This window comes from Prionailurus bengalensis, chromosome E3, assembly GCF_016509475.1.
Source record: "Prionailurus bengalensis isolate Pbe53 chromosome E3, Fcat_Pben_1.1_paternal_pri, whole genome shotgun sequence".
NCBI lineage: Eukaryota > Metazoa > Chordata > Mammalia > Carnivora > Felidae > Prionailurus > Prionailurus bengalensis.
Window position 1 is genome coordinate 38,872,210 of NC_057357.1, and position 20,661 is coordinate 38,892,870.

The 20,661-nt window shown below is 47.7% G+C and overlaps 1 protein-coding gene across 1 annotated transcript; it reads left to right on the plus strand.

The window, feature by feature from the left end:
- The first annotated feature begins 86 nt into the window (after positions 1-86).
- Positions 87-15,132, plus strand: ZNF597 (zinc finger protein 597). Its single transcript, XM_043560731.1, is given in 6 exon segments — positions 87-570; positions 3,946-7,062; positions 7,250-7,346; positions 8,097-8,223; positions 10,043-11,100; positions 11,102-15,132. Coding segments are annotated over 5 exon segments (1,617 nt in total). The 5' UTR covers positions 87-570; positions 3,946-6,796; the 3' UTR covers positions 11,171-15,132.
- Positions 15,133-20,661: the final 5,529 nt, after the last annotated feature.

A 20,661-nucleotide genomic window follows, 5' to 3' on the forward strand; every position in this document is an offset into this window, starting at 1 on the left:
AGGCCGGAAGCCCATTGGCCACCGGCCCCCACGTGGGGGCGTCTCCGCCCGACGCCGCAGCTGCCCGAAGCCGCCGCCGCCATCTTAGGAGCTGGCAGCCTTCCCGTGAGGCCCGGCGGCCGGCGCAGGCGCAGACGAGCCGGATTCCGACCGGGGCGCCTCTGAGTTGGCTGGAATGGCGCAACGCGGGTGGGAGCCCACCGGCTCGGACCTTTTAGGGCCGACCGAGCACCCCGCGCGCACATACCCGGGCTCCGGAGACCAGGATTGCCCTCTGCCCTGCAGTCCTGGGCTAACGCTCCCCTCGGCTGGGCTTGGGGCTCGGGCTTTTCCGCGTCGAGCCGGGGAAGCGTGGGTGACGACCCGGCCGGCGGGCAGCAGCTTCCTGCCGGGCGACACGGCCTGCAGCTAGTCCGTCTCTTCACAAAGGTTGTTGAGAACTGTCGCCGTGCCAATGGGCAGGGGTCGGTCGCACTCAAGGGACCGGAGGCTCTGTATCGCAAGATCGAACTCAAGTTCTATTCCTAGGGAACCCGTGCCGAGCAAAATCTTACAGTAATTTTAAGTCAGGTATTTATTCTTTGCCTTCAAGTAAAAATGGTCCACATAGCCAAAGGATGAAGTAAGAAGGATGTGCTTAAAGCCAAAGGCTAAAATGATTCACCCTAAAAGAATTTAATTTATATCCAAATGAATAAACGTTATGACAGATTAAAAGTCTAAATAAAAGTAACACTATCTTAGAAAAAAGTTAAAAGCATATTCTTTTAACATTTTGAAAAGCAAAAGGTATCTAAAGTTTTAAAGGTAATTGCTATAAATAGATCAAGAGTAGAACAATGCAATGTAAAACAAGGAATAATCCGTTGTCGACATAATATGCGTAGTGTCTGGTAGACTGTTGATTTATGTAAAGCAACCTTCTATTTCCTTTTTTTAACGTTTATTTATTTTTGAGACAAAGCGCGAGCAGGGGAGAGGCAGAGAGAAAGACACAGAATCTGAGGCTCCAGGCGCTGAGCTGACAGCACAGAGCCTGAGGCCGGGCTCAAACTCACAAGCCACGAGATCATGACATCACGACCTGTGCCAAAGTTGGATGCTTAACCCAGGCGCCCCTAAAAACACTCTCTAAACACAAATGAGAAAGTAACTATTTTCCTAAGGCTTACTATTTGCCAAACACTGTGCTAAGCTTCTAACACAGGATCTCTTTTATTCTCGGGACTAGGATACCACCTATTGCTACAAGGGTTATTTATGCAAGGTAGTTGTCCTCTGAACAAAAACATTCCACCCTCCACTTGGTCCCTAGTTGGTTTAATGACTTAAGCTCGGCCCCTTCTCTCCTGGCTCAGTGATTTGGGTAGTGTGGTTATCTGTCTCCTCTAGTTCTGTTTCACCAGGAGCGGTCATCTGTCTGAGAATCCAGTCTGTTCTCCCTTGGGCTGCAAGGCCTCTTCGGGTGTACTGTTTTCTCTTGCCTCCGCGTGGCTCTTTTCACCCCCTGGCCATGGATCAAGCGGAGAGACTTCTAGAGGCACTACCCTTGAGGAGAGCCAGCTACTCCTGTAGATTAGCCACATTCCAAGCTACCAAGCACAGGCAGTACTCCAGGGAGTACATGAAGGGAAACCCTCAATTCCTGCTTCCTCTGCTCCAGAACTCTTTTCCAGCCTTGGAGATAGGAGGTAATCAGGCTTCTCTGGGCCAGAGTGAGCAGCAAAGCACCATCTACATGGGCTGGCTCTGCCCTCCCCGAGCCCTGGCTTCATCACTCTGCTAATTTTGGAAGTAATACATACTTATTGTTCTATGAATCTCCAAGGTCAAGGTCTCTCCAGGAATCAAGGCATTTAAATTTTCACCTCTCCCCTCTGGTCCCCAGGCTGTCATCTGGCACATAGAGGAACAAAGTTGGGTATTACTCTCTTACACCAATCCTGAGTGATACTACCTACGTAGGGCCTTATTTGCTACTCAAATGGACTAGGGTTGGGGAGGGGGATAGCAGAGGCCGGCGATCAGGTTTCCCCAGCAATACACACACATTCAGGTTATAAACAGTATTACTATTGCAACTAACAACTTTGTACAGAAACATGCACACACTGCAGATTATTCCTTTTCTTTATTATTGTTTTTGTTTAGAGAGAGAGAGAGAATGAGCCAGAGAGAGGGGCAGAGAGAGAGAGAGAGTGAATCCCAAGCCCACTCCATGCTCAGTGCAGAACTCGACATGTGGCTCCATCCCATGACCCTAGGATCGTGACCAGAGCCAAAATCAAGAATCAAATGCTCAACTGAGCCACCCAAGTGCCCCATTTTATTTCTTTAGGAAAAACTCCTAGAACATTGGTTAAAATTATTTTTTTTAAGTTTATGTATTTATTTTGAGAGAGACAGAGACAGTGCAAGTGGGGAAGGGGCAGAGAGAAAGAAGGAGACAGAGAATCCCAAGCAGGCTTCACATTCACAGTGGGGCTTGAACCCACAAAACTGTTGAGATCGTGACCTGAGCTGAAACCAAGAGTCAGACGCTTAACTGATTGAGCCACCCAGGCACCCCAAACTTATTTTTAACTGGCCACATTTCAATTGGAAACAAACTCCTGCCAGAACGGTTTTACTGGTTTATTCTGACACCAAGCCTGAGAACGCTCCTGTCCCACACAGCATCACCAACATGGGGTATTATCGTTCCTTACCTCTCTGCATCTAAGTGATAAGATCTCATTTTAATGTGTATTTCTTAGTAAGTGTGATCACTTTCTCCTATTTTTATTAACCATTTATATCTCCTTATCTGATTTTCACTAATGTGTCCAATATGTGGTTTTGGTTTCGGTTTAACAGGGGGATGGGCGATCTTCTGACATCAAACATTTGTTTGAGAAGTATGCGTGCCATGCCCATGGTACATTCTCAGAAGCACAAACCGAAGGAGATATGGTGACAAGTAGGTTTCCCTCTCTCTGACTCTGAGTGCCAGGGTCTCGTTCTCCATTTATATCATCGGTGTACCCCAAGACTGGGATTACAGCTCGGATTCACAAAGACTGAGGCTGAAGCCAAATGCTGGTGCCCCTGTTCATGGTTAAGGGTCACTGGAGTACTCCTAGCCCCACTCCAGACACCAATTCCTCTATAGTATTCCTGGGAAGCTACGTTGCGAATCAGAACGTTCTTGGTAAACAGGGTATACAAGAACGGAAACAGAGTCTTAAGGGAGATCTTGTCTAGTGTAGGAATGTTTGCCCCACACGTTCGACGTTCCTTTGTCTGAGCAATGCCAGAGGGTGCCAGACTCTTGCTGACTCTTCTTCCACTTGGTTCCACTCTGACTAGACCCCTCTGTAAATACATCCCTTTTCAGACCCTTAAATCAGAACTTGATTAACTTTCCAGGCTTTGCTTGAAGTTACTTCTTTTTTTGTACAGAAATGTGATGTCATTTCCATTTTCTCAGTGTTTCTCAAAGTTCAGCCTTAATTCTCCTTCTTCCAAGCTCCCGGGAAACACATCACTACAGGAAGCTCTGTGTGGACTACAACAACGTATCTAATTGCTAAAGAACCAATGTATCATCATCTTATTTAAAAACCTTTTCAGGGGCGCCTGGGTGGCTCAGTTGGTTAAGCGTCCTACTCTTGGTTTCAGTTCAGGTCATGATCTCGTGGTTTCATGAGTTTGGGCCCCATGTTGTGCTCTGTGCTGGCAGCACAGAGCCCGCTTGGGATTCTCTCTCTCCCTGCCCCTCGCCACTTGCGCGGTCTCTGTCTCTCTCAAAATAAATACATAAACTCAAAAAAAAAACCTTTTCAATTATGAAGCTCATACTTTCTGAGCACTTCTATTATGCTCAGGTGTTGTATGACATAGTATCTCATTTAATCATCCTAATAATGACATGAGGTAGTTATGCTCATTGTTCCTATTTTGCAGCGATGGAAACTGAGGCCTCGAGAGGTTAAATAAGGAATCCAAGATGTCAGAGCTGTTAAGGTGTTGGGAGCAATTTCAACCCACACCGCCCAACTCCAGACTCCTGCCTTAACTGCCGTGCTAATTTTGGAAGAAATGCACACCCACTGGAATAAGAAAAATACAGAAGAGCATAAAGAGGAAAAAATTACCCTTGGCTCACCAACCCAAGATGAACACTCAAAATGTGCACGTGTCCTTACTGCTCTCTTCGGTGTGTTTTTAATAATGACATTGTCTTACATATAGTTTTGTATCCTGTTTTTATTTTATTTTTTATTTTTATTTTATTTTTGGGAGAGAGAGAGCACGAGTGGAAAAGGGGCAGAGAGAGAGGGAGACACAGAACCTGAAGCAGGTTCCAGGCTCTGCACTACTGGCACAAAGCCTGACGCAGGACTCGAACTCACAGACGGTGAGATCATGACCTGAGCTGAAATTGGACGCTTAACTGCCTGAGTCACCCAGGCACCCCTGTATCCCTATTTTCAAAAAAAATGTTTATTTATTGGGACACCTGGGTGGCTCGGTTGAGCATTTTGACTTCGGCTCAGGTCATAATCTCATGGTTCGTGAGTTGAAGCCCCACATTGGTCTTGCTGCCATCAGCTCAGAGTCTGCTTCGGATCCTCTGTCCCCCTCTCTCTGCCCCTACCCTGCTTGTGCTCTACCAAAAAAAAAATTTTTTTTATGTTTATTTATTTAATGGGGGGTGGGAGGCTCACGAGCGAGGGAGGGGCAGAGAGAGAAAGGGAGAGAGAGAATCCCAAGCAGGCTCTGCACTGTCAGTGCAGAGCCAAACACAGGGCTCAATCCATGAACCGTGACATCATGACCTGAGCTGAAATCAAGAGTCCGACACTTAACCCACTGAGCCACAGAGCTGCCCCGCAAGCTTTCAAGCTCCCTTCTTGATCTACTTGCATAGTTCTGGTAGTTAGAAGGTCTAGGGAAGATTTTGTTTCTTCTCCCATTTCAGAGGTAGCCCTCTCTCTCTGGTTATTCATTGAGTTAATACCACAATTTCACTTCTGGTCATTGGAAACTGTGCTTATATCTTTGTAATGAGACCAAAGTTCAAAGGAAAGGGCCAGGAGAGCCTCTTACTCTTGGTGAAAGGGCCAGAAATCAAAACCAAGAGAATGTGAGCCCCGGATGAGATATCCCTGATATAAGAATAGCGTTAAATAAAGGCCCAAAGGAAGAGGGGGAAAGACGACTGCTCGAGCACTACCACGATTCTATGATGAATGTGCTTTGAGTCTAGACCTCCGCGTACCAGGCTGTCAGCTGTTCTTGCACATCTCTGCCTTGACTCCGTCTGGCGAGTAGCTGAGTTTGTCCTCATTCTTCCACCTCTGCTTTCGCAACCTTTCTCCTTCCTCCCGGGACCCCCAGATACCTCTTTTGTAACCCATTCCCAGAAGGCCTAGCTCTTTGCTGTCCACAGATGTCATTTGTGGCGGACGCTCTTAGTTATCTATTCGACATCTGTTCTACTGCTTTCTCTTTCTTTTCCAACGGAGCCATGATTTTGTGAGGGTCACAGGCCAGGGGAAGGTGGGTCCTTCCACCAGTGCTAGGCGGTGAACCACGGTTGATCAAAATCAATTACGGTAGCTATAGTCTTTTTGCTCTTGAGAATGACTGGTTTAGGATGGGTAGGTACCTGGTACACTGCACATCCGCATGTATTATGTGGATTCCATTGTCACCTCCGCCAACATGCTAAGAATGGCAGGGGAGAAACATGGAGGCATTGGGACCTTGGTGTCACCGAGAAACTGGATTAACCAACCTTTACCCGCCCTACTTTTGAACATAGTTTTCTTGGGTTTTCTGTTACTTGCAACTGAAACCATGCTAGCTGATATTCCTCCCATTCCCACTACTTACTTTGTCAATTCCAATGACACTGTTCCGGTAACCATGCAACCATTTCTTGAGGAACCCTTCAGCTACACGCACATGCTTGGCACCAGAATAAGAAAGCATACTGAGACTTACCCAGAATTTTCTATTACTTATTATCTCAATTGTTTTTTCACCTTTGTATATCGACACCTTTGTAAACCGACAACTTACTTGAAACCACTCTCTGAGGAGAAGCATCCGGAGCTCTTTGAAGCCGAGAAAAGCAAAGTTGTATATTAACCAAGGTAACCCAAGCAATTAGTGGCAAAGCGTGGGAAGGAGCTCAATATTAAATTCCAAATCCCTACACCACGGCACCCAGTCCGTCAAGCGTAAACTATGTGGCGATGGGGCCGGACGAATGTGAGGTATTAGGAGGTATACGTGTCTCACGCACGAAGCAAGCCTATTGCTCTATTCCCGCTTGAGCTTCGCTGTGGCTGAGCTTGATCCGGCTCAGCTGGGCTGCAGCCACAGGTCACGAGAAAACATCGCATGCGAGACCAGTAACCGGCCGAAGCTGATCTGAACTTTGTCCACGCAGAAGACACCCCTTTTCATTCCACCGCCCCACAGTCCGTCCCAGATACAGCGGACTTTATTGCACAGGCCGAGACTAGGACGTGCACTCCTGGCCACTCCCTCACCTCACCCCGTCCGCACCGACGTTTCGGATCCACAGGGGACACTGCCGCTCGAACCCACATTTCAGGGACGACAGTCTTTCGGGTTCTGGAGTCTCCCGGTCTTGCTTTCTTTATTCCCCGAAACGTTACGTCGCTCTGGGATCGCCCTATCTCTTCACACCCTACCCATTCACTTACCTGCCCGCAGGTAGCCGGGCAGGAGCTCACCCCGGAAACCCAGGAAGCGGATCCGGAAATACTTGCTTCGAGAGATGGATGAAAAACCACATTTCCCAGCACGCTCCGTGAGAGAGCTGTCCTCCCTTAGCGGGCTCGATTGGTCAACACACGAGAAGGACTGCCCCTTCGGAGGCAGCGATGGCCAATCACAGGGCAGAGTTTCGAAACGCAAGGGGGCGTGCCGTTTCCGGAGGCTTTCCCGGCAGCTCCCACGTAAAGGAGCGTGGGAATCTAGCAGTGCCTCGGGCTCTAGGTCTGGAGAGTCAGTGGGGCGTCGGCCTCTGCTCCTTCTCTCCGGGTACGGGAGATTGTCTAGGATCGTTAGTCTCTCAGCGGTAGGTGGCACCTGGCCGGCCCGGGATCGGCCCCTCCGAGGCTGAGCCACGAAGAGCGGTCGGCTCAGGTTTTAAAGGGGTTGGAAAAGCGAGGGAGCCCTGGGAGTGCAGTCAGTTGGCCCCTCTGGGGGTTATTCTCTCTCCTCCCAGATCTGTCCCGAAGTCAGTGTGTCGACTTGAGGAAGGCATTCCCCTCCCCCACCCCCACCCCGAGATGGAGTCCACGCTCCCGACAACCGGGGCCCAGGTAAGACTAGGTCCCTTCTCGGGGTCCCCGTTCCTCTCGATATTTTCCAGCCTCTACCTGTCCTTCTTTGGAAGAGGGTTAGGAACGCCCCTTTCTGTGGGAGGGCTCCTCATCCCCCAAAAGCCCTTTGACCAAGCTGTCTTTGTTCCTAGACCAGGCGCTTGGGAGAAATGGCCCCTCAAAATCTTTCTGAACCACCAACTGGGAGCAGGGCCCATTGGTAAAGGCTATGAGTATCTCAAAGTGTCTTTCTGGAATGTTGCTCCAACTGAAGATTTCTAGGGTCACCTCACACCTTTTGAATAAATACAGAAACAAACAACAAACAAAACCCCAGGTGATTCTTAATCACATCGAGGCTCTATTGGTTTCTAACACTGGTAAACTGAAGGACGGAGGACAAGGCCTGGATGTGATTCTAAAGAGAGCTTAGCAGTGAGTGTCATGTGGAAGGAGAGAGACTAGCAAGGAGTAGAAGTCTCTTCTAGAACTTCTCACAGTTCACCGTCTTGGTCCTTATACCACTGCCTCAAAAATTATGTCTATTTTCACTCCTTTGCGATTTACACCACTCTTCCCCGCCCCCCCCTTCCCCCTTAGAACCCATTTATACATCATCCTCAGCACTCAGGAACCTTTGACACCAAGCCCGTTTCTTCCTTGGTCTGATGTTTCTAGCTCTTCCCCACCTACACTGAGTGAGGGGGTGGCCTTGGGGCCTTCCTGAGATGGGCTCTAATGTTGTTTCAGGGACCGATGCTGTTTGAGGATCTGGCTGTGTTTTTTTCTCAAGAGGAGTGTGTGTGTCTGCACTCTGTCCAGAGGTCCCTCAGCAGAGACACTACACAGGAGTGTTTCGAGGAGATGGCCTTGATGGGTAAGGCAGTTATTTTTCCTGCATTTTGGAACTTTGGTCAGTTCTAGGAGCAGGATTTCATGTCTCGTTGACATGTTGGTATGGGGCAGTGGGACCTATCTGGGTGATCTATGTGGATATGATAAGAACTTGCATGACAGAACTTTGTGGTTTTCAAAGGATGAGTTGATCTCTGGTACAGTGACTATGGTTTTGCATGAAACCTGGCAGTACCTACGAATCTTCCCAAATATTTGTTATAGTCAGTTTACAGTTTTACTTGCAAAACCTCATGAGTGTAGGTTACTATCATTTGTTAAAGATTCAAAATTAATTTACTCTTAAAGGGGTGCTATGCCTTTTTCACCTAAGGGGAACTGTATGCAGAAATGTTCCCATGCCGGAGTGGTGTTTGTCTCTGACTAGGATTGACTCTTAGAACTATATCATATCAGAGTTACAGGTATTCTAACATTCTTTCTATTTTTACCATCTGTGTCATTTTTAGATCTGTTTCTGTTCATTGATTGTGCTCCTACTTACGGGTCATAGTTTTCTGCTTCTTTACCTGTCTAATAATTTTTGATTGGATGCTGGACATTGTCAGTTTCATGTTGTTGGATGTTGGCTTTTGTTGTATTTTTTAAAATATTTTTGGGCTTTGCATTTAAGTTATTTGGGATCAGTGTGATCCTTTCAGGGCTTGCTTTTTGCTTTGTTGGGGTGTATTCAGAGCAGCCTTTAGTCTAGGACTGATCTGACCTGCTGCTCAGGCAGTCTTTCTGAGGATACTGCCCGATGCCTTGTGTGTTCCACTTTGGCTGGTGGGAACATGAACTATTGAACTATTGTGTGAACTCTGAAGCTTGTTCTATCCCTTTTTGACGATTCTTTTTCCAGTCTGGGGTAGTTTTCTCACATGCACTTAAAGACTAATACTCAGCCAAAGTCTTAAGGGGACCCTATCTAGATGCCCAGAGCTCTGCCTGGGCACCTGTCTCGTCCCCAGTATTTTGCTGTCAAATCCTAGCCATCTTGGCATCCCTGAATTTGGTCTCCTCGAGTCAGTAAAACCATTGGGTATCATTTGAATTCCTACACTGCACTGCAACCCAGAAACCCTTTCTGGGCAGGGCACTGGGACAATCATAGGGCTGTTTCTCCAGAAGGACAGACTCTTTTTGTATTGACATGTTGGCTTTATAAATTAAGAATATTTGGACAGATGTTAAAAAGGAATGCTTTTTGGCAGGCCCAAGATTTGTTAGCCATCCTAGGAGCGAGACTGGTTCTTATTTGGCTGCTGCATGCATGGCAGCTCTACATTGATCTTTCCTCGGGGAGAGGTAAAGAAATTTTGAAGAACTCTCCTAGTGACAGTAAAACTATTTGTAATAAGCACAGTGTTTCTCTGCTAGGTAGAAAAATCCTTACTTGCTCTCTCTTTTTCTCTCTTCAAAACGAACCCCAGTCTCTCTTCCAGTTGTGGTTGCTCAGCTGTCACTTGAGATCGCATAAATGATGAAGAGTTCTGGAGACATAGGAGACTAACTGGAAACCCCCTGTAGGCAGTGTGTACCAAGAGTGCCCTTAGTTCCTATCCCACTGGACCCTGACTTAGTTATAGCTCTCTTTTCCTTCCACCCCTCACAGGCTCACCTACCACCAGATCCTTGGGGAAGCCAGTAGAGCCTGCTGGCCTGATTTTGTACAGTGTATCAGTGTCTGCGTTCTAGGATAAGCCGTCTACAGTTTCTCGGTCCTCTGTGTAACTAGCTTCTTTCCCAGTACCACCTGAGGGTGCTGTCTATGTTTTGCTTTCTTTTGTTTTTACCTGCAGGAGGGAAAGGCAAGACTGAGATTACTCAGCAGTTAAATCTAGACTCTATGGGAGTTGAGGAACTGGCCCCAGAAAACTCCTCCATTGCCGTGCCCCTTGTCTATTACCCAGAAAAATCTTCTGAGACTGGAGGTGGAGACCCTGAAAGGAAAGTATCGGGTGGAACTCCTGCTTGCAAGAAAAGGTTCATAAGCCTATTAGTTACCATCGAAAACCATACCCCATTAATAGACCCACCTCAATGTCTAGAAACTACAGCACTTTCTGAAATTCTTGAATTTTCTGGGGAAGAAGCCAAACATTTGTATAAGTGTCCTGAATGTGACCAAAGCTTCAGTGATAATTCATACCTTGTTTTGCATCAGAGAACTCATTCAGGAGAGAAGAAGTATAAACGTGGTGACTGTGGGAAGATTTTCAATCACAGAGCTAACCTGAGGACACACAGGAGAAGCCACGCTGGCGAGAAGCCTTAGAAGTGTGCTGAGTGCGGCAGCAGCTTCCGCCAGCACTCACATCTGTCCCGGCACATGAATAGCCACGTAAAGGAGACGCCCCACACATGTGGCATCTGTGGGAGAGGTTCTTTGTGGCCCCCAGGGTTGGCACAGCATCAGAAAACCCACGCGGCCAAAAAAGCCTATGAATGTACCGACTGTTGTAAAGGTTTCGGTCAGGAGACAAATCTTGCTTTGCGTGAGGAAACGCACACGTCAGCCACCCAGTACCCGTGCACTCAGTGTGTGCAGTGCTTTGGAGAGCCCTCACACTCTGTCCTCCCCGACCAGGGCCACGAGGACGACTGTGTGGACGATGCCGAACACTGCGGGGACTGCAGAGAAAATTTGCTTTTGTTCTCAAAATTCAAACCCTTAAAATGTCCCGAGTGCGCAGTGACCTTCCTCCGTGTCTCTGAGCTTGTTTCCCATCAGAGCGTTCACAGAGGGGAAAAGCCCCATAAATGTAAAACATGTACAAAGAGCTTTATTTTGGACTCAGAGCTCGCATGCCACCAGAAGAGCCACACAGGAGAGGAGCCTTTTAAACGTACCACGTGTGGGAAAAAGTTTCAGGTTGAATAGACATCTCGTTATTCATCAGCAAACCCATAAGAAAACCACCACGTAAATATAGCCAGTTTGCATTCCTACTCTCTTTTTCTGTATCTGTATTGAAAACCAGGGAGGAGTTGTCCTTTATATGCCAGACGCGTGACACGCATTCCGTGCCCTGCACCCCAACCTTGCTTTGGGCACTATGATTTCTACTTTATAACCGAGGAAGCATAATCATTGTCACAGCCAGTGAATGAAGCCAGGATTCAGTAACTCACTCACTGTTCAGATACCATTTGGATGAGCCAGATAATGATACAGAACTTTTTTTTTAATTCAGTTTTCATTAAACTGAAAGTTTTGCTGGAGTTGTTTTAATTTTGTTACATGGTTTGTAAGTTAACTTCTGGAAGGAGAAGAATTTTGTTTTATTTTTTGTCAGTTCTGCAGATCTCGTATCTAGGAAAGTAATGCATCTCTGTGTTACGCTTTTTTTGACTATAACTATCTGAATGTAACATTTGTTCTGAGAGCTGATATTTCACGTGCTAGTTTCTGAAGTGGTTTGGAAGCTTGTATTTCTGGTGTGGAAAGTTCCCAAATAGGTGGACAGGTTGGTGTTATGATGCCGATTAGTATCTTTGGAGTTCCCATTCTGAGATCTGATGCCACTGGCCTTTCTGACTCATTTGCAAGGAGTTTTGACAGTCTGACTGTAGCCCTTTCTGGTGCCTGGACTTGAGTGAAAGTTACTTGCTTCCCTCTGAAAGGATTTACCTCTAAGTCTCTACCAAAGCACATTACCTGCCTTTCTATGAGTAATAGTAACTGGTGTTTAGTGAACCTGGTATATTATCTAATTTAATCTGCAGGATAAATCTGACAGAGACAGGGCTATCCTTGTTTCATAAATGAGGAAACTGAAGCCCACAGAGGGTAAAGTCAAAGTCAGTACGTTGCCCAAGACGAAAATAGCAATGTACTGAAGCCGGCATTTAACCTTGGGTCCCTCTGATGGTAAAGGTTGTGCATTCTTCAGTATTGTTGTGTGTTGGCTTTGTGTTGGGGCCGCAAGCCACCAGGGAGGCCGAGCTGGGTGGATGAGAGCGGTCATCATGGAGGCTACCCCGTGCACATGCATCCTAGAACCCCTCCACTGCCCTGTGCTTTATCCCAAGCCTGACTTACATGTATGGTTATAAAGCAAAAGAAAGATTCCCCAAGACTTCCAGTTCAAATTCGCATCCCTGTGATCAGATCAGAGACTGCAGACTCTACAGAGTACAGTCCTTATGGTTTTAGTTGGGTTTTGGTTTAAAAAACAAAATGTCCTCTTCATCTCCAAAGAAAAATACGTACAGAAAACGCTTAAGAGTTTCACCAAACTACCTGACACCACGTAAGTCTTTAGATACTGCCGTTACATATAAATATTGGAGCAAGATACTCTTAAATGGGTTGGTCATTCATGTTAAAGAATCAGGGAATCTTGTAAAGATACATTCATACACGATTTCTCTTTAAAGAAAAACTGTGTACCTATCAGCAAAGCTGTTTTTAAATGGACTTTCGATCAGGATGTGAGAATCGTCTTACTCTACTTAAACAGTATAGAAGTATGGCATTGACTAAAATGGGGTTGTCACTGGGAAACCGCGTGAGCAATAGTGCGCCTCTTTAGGCAAGTAGTACTTGGAAGATGTGGTTTTTCTACAGGACAGCAGGTTGAGAACTGAATATACAAAATGATGGAGGCTGCTGCTCTAAGCTCTTAACACTGTGCAGAGGCAAGAAACTATTCCTGAGGAGTAAGGGAAATGGAGACCCCAACCCAGCTCACTCCTAACTCCCTTTTTGTTGGTCTTGTTTCTTGTTTGCAGCTCCACAGTTGAGACCCTGTGATCTGAATGTCAGGGTCACGTTTGACTCTCTGTTTTGGATGTCTCCACTCAATACGAGACACCAGTCTGCTGGGGCTTTCGGATCTTAAATTAAAAAGTGAAGTTATCTGCAGGGTTTTCTTCAGCAAGTCTCTGGGGAGCTTAGAATTGTGTAGAAAGATGGTCTCTAGTTGGATTTCTTATCAGCCAACTTTGGGATGTCCTTTGCTAAACACCAGAAAGTAATATCTGCCAGCTCCCCTGCTTCCGCCTTTGGTGGGAGCATTATCACGTATTAGGGGCTCTCCTGTTTCAGCCGAATGAACAGGGTTGCAGGGTGGGGAATGAAACTGGGAAAGAAGCCCCTGCTTGCAGAGTTGCTGCAGAAAGAAGTAGGGAAGGCTATCTTAGAAGGCACTTGTGCAGAATGGGGCTGACATAGGACATGGAAGCTGTCATCCTTTCTTTGGTCCTAAGACAGTATGGGGGAGGGTGAGCCTTTATGCTGTAAGTGCTGTTCTGCACCTCACTGTGGGAAGTCACCTTTCCAGATGAGGCTTCCTTCACAATTAAATTCAGGTTTTACATTTTTGTTTATTCTCTAGATTTTGTAAGATTATGTCAAGCCTCCATAATTGATAAGAAAAATAGCATTTTTATAAAGACATTAACATACACAGAAGTGTAATTAAAATGACTTTGTGGTGTAGTAACCATTGCTAACGACCAGTATGCAGGAAAAAAAAAAAAAAAAAAAGAAAAACCAGTTTGAGTGTCAGTTACTGTGAAAGAGGCATATTTTCAATTGTTGCCTTATTGTGCATTTGCACGTAAACGCACTTCCTGGATGTAATTCAAGCTGCTCTGAGCCCAAAGAGTTGGAAGAAAGGTTGAGTTCACCAATGAAATCCATGCTGTTTTTATGATGATGGCTTTTTTACCCTTCTGTTTACAGTGTCAGCTGATGGAGATAGATTTTGCAGTTTGTCATTAAGTCAGAGATATTAGCCAACTATGTTAGTATTGACAAATACTGGATAAAATGATATATGCAGTTTATCGTTAGGAGTGGTTGGTTCGCTACCTTTTGCAGCGTGGATGTTGACATACTATGCAGGGTGAGAACTGTGTACGAAGAAATTGACTTTTGCACAAATTTGATTTCTGTTGATGGGTAAAAAAAATGTGTATCAAACATGTCTTTAATGTGATTGCCTGAATATCATGGCGCATTAACAGCCATCATTGCTACAGACAGCATTATTCCAGTAGAATTCAGATGTCCAGTTTATATTTTATAACTAAAGAAATGGTGGAATTTAGTTGTTAATCCCAAAGGAGTTGGACTCAAAATAGTTCTGTTTAGAGCTTTGTTACAGTAGTTAATAGGCTATTCACATCTCCCCATTTAACACAGAAAATGACTAACGCAGTGTAAAGGGAGTTACAACTAAAAACAAGTTACATTTCACAGTAAATGGTGTTTTGAGTCTTTGACTTCTGAGATTCCATGTAATTACGTGGCATTGTTCTGATGACTGCAGCGTGTTATACGGTCTAATACCCCAGATTTTGCTTAATCTGCCAGTACTGCACATGTGTACAAAGTAGATTATAGTTTATCTAAATAGTCTATTTTGAATTGTTCATTAAACTTGTTGTCTTTATAGGATTTCAATAGTAAAGTGTTTTTGCTTTGGCCATCTGTTTAAAAAGTAAAAGTAACTAAATGGTCTTATTTGAAGTATGCGTACTCATCTGTTTTGTTTTGTAGACTGAGAGAACTAATATCAGGATGATCACTACCCATGTTTTCACCGCCCATCTGACTACAGGTTTTTTGTCTTTTAGTTTTCAACATCCCTCCTTGCATTAACACTCTCGGGGGCGGGGGTGGTGGGGTGGTGGAAGGGTGGAGGTAGTATAACATATACGTACATTTGTATAACCCTGAGAAAATGCTGCAATCTCTAGTTCCTCTGAATACCTCAGAAGTATGTTTGTTGTGTGCACTTGTACTGTCTAATGTTTTGATTTTACAGATTTTGGTATATTCTCATCACTCTTAGCGCCAGAATGCACGCTGTCACTAGGCTGTGATTGTCTATCTGACACGCGATTTGGCATCTAATAAATGCTATTCTTGATGATGCAATGAAGTGAACGTTTTCTTTTACACTGCAGTGGTTTTACATGGCAGCGAATTTTGAAAACTGGCGGGATTGTGGTTTGGAGTGTGAACGAGTGACTTCGAGCCACGTAATAATGGAGGTAAAAATCGCAAAGAAAAATTCCAGCGCGAACCGTGGGACCGCCCTGGACTTCGATGTCCCCTCCCGCCGCGGCGGTCCGGAGTCCGGCACCTCCGACCGCGCAACCAGGGGAGTGCCCTCGTGCTGCCCGCCCAGCGCCGGGGGTACCAGCCGCCCTCGCGCCGTTCGGCTCCCAGGGCCTCTGCGCGTTCAAGGAGCGCTGGCCGGCGGGAATGCCAGCGAGATGAGACGCGCTAGAGCGGCCCGCCGGGCTGGGAACAGGAAGTCGCGCGCTCACTTCCGGTGCCCTCTTCGGGTGGCGCGGCTGCGCGCTCCCGGGGCGGCCGTGGCGCGAATTGTGGCGGTTATCCGGCGGCTGTCCTGGCGGGGCCCCTGACCCGCCCCCGTCACTCATCGCGGGGTGGTCTTAGCAGAAATTGGGCCGCGGCCCGGGAGAGTTTGCTACGGGTCCCTCAGGTCTTGCCCTCCGCGCCACGGGTGTGACTGTCTGGGACCGAACGATTCTCTGCCCCGCGACTCTAGGCACCGACCGCCCCAAGGGCAGGAGGAGCCCGTGCTGCCTCCCCGGCCCGAGCCCTGCTTTGACAGTGCGAAACCGCGGGCACGCCTTGCTCGCGGGCCTTTGGCTTGTAGAAAGGGACGCTTTGTGCTTCTCTCTAGACCCGGCGCCAGTCTCCGTCTGCCTTCTGTGTGCCCCGCAGCCGAATTCTAACGTGCTTCTCTTACTTAGAGTATCCTGGGCTCACCTGACTACAGGGTCCCCCCGCCGCCAAGCGAGCTTCGCCACTCCTATGACTGCGAAGACGTCGCTTTATGTGTAGCCCAGATTTCTTCTCTCCCTGCGCTCCAGATCCCTATATTCACGTGTCTGTGAGACATCTTCCTTTGGATGTCTCCGACACATCAAAGCACATGCCTTACCCTGAACTCAGGCTTTTTAGTCCTTGATCTGTTTGCCTCCAGTATGTGGCGCCACACACACACAATTGCTCACGCTACCAACACACTCCCTTTCTCCACTCGCGCATTCCATCATCAAGTTCTGGGGATTCGACCTCAGAAATGTCTCAGACCTGACTGATTCTCTGTGTTTCCACTGGCTCCACCTTTAACTACTGGCTGAGGTCGACGGAAATAGCCCTCTGACCTCTCACATCACTGGGTCTCTGCCAGCACAGCCAACACCTCCGATCATGTCACCATCCAACTTGACATCTAGGTCCACTGGCTTCTCATCGTCCTTAGGGTAACATCCAAAATAGTCAATGCAGGGGCGCCTGGGTGGCGCAGTCGGTTAAGCGTCCGACTTCAGCCAGGTCACGATCTCGCGGTCCGGGAGTTCGAGCCCCGCGTCAGGCTCTGTGCTGATGGCTCAGAGCCTGGAGCCTGTTTCCGATTCTGTGTCTGCCTCTCTCTCTGCCCCTCCCCCGTTCATGCTCTGTCTCTCTCTGTCCCAAAAATAAATAAACGTTGAAAAAAAAAAAATTCAAAATAGTCAATGCAACCTTCCTAACCATTACTGCCCTGCCAACTCCAGCCACTTTCTTTATTCTCTCTCTCTCTCTCTCTCTCTCTCTCTCTCTCTCCTCTCTCTCTTTTTTCTCTCTCCAACTGCACTTTCAGTTCAAATACACCAAGCTCTTTACTTCTTAAGAATTGTTAACACACTTTTTCTTTTAGCAGTAACCCCCCCCCCCCATCACTACCTACCATTACCAAATTGAATAGTAATTATAAAACGGATGTTTTAATGTCTGTGGGGGCAGGGACCAGACACATGGCAAGTGCTTAAAATTGTGCATAAAGAAGGACATTTCTGTGGCTCTGTTACTTTTACACTGTTGATAACAGCTACAAGACTGACTGGAAGAAAGTGGTGTTGTCAGTTCAAGTAGGCAGGAGGTTTAACAGTGGCCGAGAAAAGCTGTAAGGAATTTAGCAAAAAGCTTGACTAAGCTAGTTCTCAGGATAAAATGTTAAAGATGTTCTATTGCCTGGCAAGAATAATTCAGCAAAGATGCACAACTGCTACAAGCCACATTTGAAGGAAGTGAGGTAAATGTGGTTTGAATTTCAAATAGAATTGTGTTTGGCACAAACAGAGAGGGAAGCACAAAAGAGCTGGGTCTGTGTCCTACTGCCTTGAACCTTTCGGGACTAAAGCCTTAGTGATTAAAATAGCTCAGATCACAGGCACAGAGGGATCCAGCCCATAACATTTCATTTCCTGTACCGTTCCCATCCTGGAAGAGCCCCTGAGTTGGGGAGGAGTAAGCACCCAAGTTGGCAGGCAGAATGGTCCTACACTTGCAGGCTAGACTGCCCAGGAAATTACCAGAAGGGGAACTGCTGTCACCCTGACAACCCTGGAACAAAAAGGAACTTGGCCAGCAGTTCCACATTCCTCTTAGAAGTTAAGTTTCACTTGACTGAACTGGCTCATGAGCCCATCCCTGGACCAACCACTGTGGCTGGGAGGATGGAGCACACTGGCTAAGCCTGGTTCTCATGCACTCTCCTGGAGCTGTGGTTGGGGTCAGCCCCACCAGTATCCCATGTCCAAAGTGGGAGAGAAGAGGTGACTCCAAAGGATACCAGGATACTGTAGGAAGAAGAGAGGCTGGGGGCTGGGGTCAAAAATACCAGGCAAGTCAGAGTAGACAGACAGGCAATTGGAGTAGTGATGAAAACGGCCAACATTAACCAAAGACTCGTTCTGTGCCTGGTCCTCCGGTGCTAAGCACTTTTCCTAGATTATTTCACCATTGTTATGTACATTTTCCGCATGTAGAAAACAGGGCCGGATTGTAGGGTGTGTTATGAAGTAGGAGGAGACAGGAAGGAATTCTCAGGCTCCTTGTGGAAGGCTGGAAGGTGTGCTGTTAAAGTCCAGCTACCTATGGTGCAAAATTCAGAAAAAGATTCTCAATCTCCTCGAAGGGCCAGAGAATAATCATGAAGTCTACCTTAAAGTACACTTAAACGTGTGTAACGGTTAAGGGAGATGTTTGAGGTATCTAAGGAATCACTGCCATCAAATGACAGCAGGAGAAAGCTGGGAGAACCTGACCTTCCTCTCTCAGGTAGAGCCTTCCCCAGTCACTTCCCATCACGTGATTCCTGCTCAGTTTTTTTTTTTTTTTCTAAGTAGTTATAGTTGCAGTTTTACATTTGTTGGTGCAATTACTTGATTCATGTCCGTTTCCACCAATACACTGGGCTAAGACCGCAGATGGTCTAGGTTCACAACAGTACTTCCAGCACCTCGTGATGCCTGGCGTGTAAAAGGCATTCAATAAGGATTTGTCACAAGAGTGAAGGAGCCTCCAAGACAGTCCTTTAGTTTGAGGCTAACGGTCGGTCCCACGCAAGCACACGCGTTATGCCTCCCGTCGTGCACTGGAGGCGGAGCCGTCTGGAACTACATTTCCCAGAGGGCTCCGCGGCCGCCGGCCCCGGGAACGGACGACATACGTCCTGTCGGGGTGCCCTCCCCCCCCCCATTCTTGCCCACTTATGCCGAGGTTGCCAGTGGCAGCTGGGTCCGGCTGGGAAGTGTCGACCGGGGTCGCTCGGCGAAAGGAGCCTGCCCGGGCGTTCTAGGGGGCGCCGGGGAAACACCCCTTACGCCAGGCAAATCCCTGGCCCCGCAGAGAAGACACCGCTCCCGGCTCCCCGCTCCATCCTCTGCACCACCGCGGGCGAAGGGCCCCCGGTGCCGTGGTGAGGACGGAGGGACGGGGCGGGGCTCGGCGTGACCTGCTTTGTGGGTGCAGATTAGGACAGGGGGGTGCAGTGGTGTGAGAGAGCAGGGCCTGGAGTAGGCAGGGGTCCTGGAAACGAGGAAGAGGGGGTGGCCTCCAGACAGATTCAGGAGGCAAAAGTAACGACTTCGTGGGGTGAGAGCAGAGAGGCAGAGAGGACTTGGAAGTTTCTGGGTTGGGAGACTGGGTGGCCGGCAGCTTTGTGGAGAGAAGACGTCTTGCCTCCTCTCGAATCTACAGTTTTTCTAAACTTTCTAGGGAGATAGGTTAATCACAAGTGTGACAGCGCAGCTGTGGTAAACGCTTCAGAGAAGAGGTGTGTCAAGCTACGAGCGGGATTTCACCAGGCCAGGAAGCTGAGGGAGGACACTTCTGAGAGCTCAACAGTGACGTGGGAGTTTAGTGGTTGGAAACCTCTGGAAGGGCATAGGGCGGTGGGCTGCTGTCTCTAATGGAGAACCTCAGGCAGGCCTCTGATATGTCGGCTGACTCCCTGTAGAGCAAGCTTTTCCTGCTCCAGAGAAACACAGGCAGAAACTGGAGAACCCAGATGCCTGACCACACCCTGCAGAGAGACAAGGTGTGACGTTTCCAGGTCCAGTCCCACCTGGTATGAGACTGTCCCTGGAGCCATGAGATGGCTGCAAACTTGAGTGCCCTGGACCTCCCCGGCCCCTAGAACTAGAAAGCCTCCTGATAAAAGATGCCACGTGGGGGTGGGAATCTCACCTGCAGACCCATGATCTTGGTCCCCAAACACTGTTGTCACTGTTGGTCCTGAAACTCTGCCACGAGGAGGTGGCTGGGCCAGGGAGGCTCTTGGTCACCGTTGGGGATTGTGCCATCAGTGGCTAAGGCCAGAGATGCCTCCCAAGGAGCGGATCCTTAAGCTACTGGAGTGCTCGTAACCGTCCTGTCCAAGAGACCCGTGTTAGGTTCAGCATGAGCACCCAGAGGGTGACAAGAGGTGGTAATCCTGATGGAGGATTTGCAGAGCGAGCCTAGGAAGCCAGGATGCTGGGTGGGAAGGGCCAGAAGAAGCCTAGAGAGGCTCTCGTGTGATGGCTGATAAGCTCCTCTCCTTGGTGGGGGCGGGGGGTACCCTGAACAGATGTTACCCCTCTGCTTCCTCTTCCCCCCCAGAGGTCCTGTCTAAGGCTTCCAACAAGAATCTGCAACATTGAGTTCTGGGGGGGGTCACCTTTACTTTGCCAGAACCACACTTTCCAGGTATAGAAGGACAGCTCGGAGGAGAACTGAAAACTAGACAGCATTTTGTCTAAGCACCTGATTTTCTCACAAGGAAACTGAGGTGTAGGCCTGTTAGAGCTCAGTAACTGGCTAGGTGAACACTGGAAACGGAACCAGGGTCTTCAGGCTCTTGGCTCAGTGCCTTTTCCATAGTCCCGAGCCGTCTCCTGGTCAAGTTGTGCTGCAGCAGCATTGCTAGCTGTGTGATCAGCTAACTCCTCGTGAAAAAGGAACTTGTGTGTCTCTCAGAAAGGTATTTGTGAACACACTAAAAACGAATGGAACTGTATCTACTTTAAAAGGATGTCGCAACGTGGTGAATGCCCTAAAAACCACTGAGCTGTATATACTTTAAAAGGATGAATTTTATAGTACTTGAATTGTATCGCAATGTAA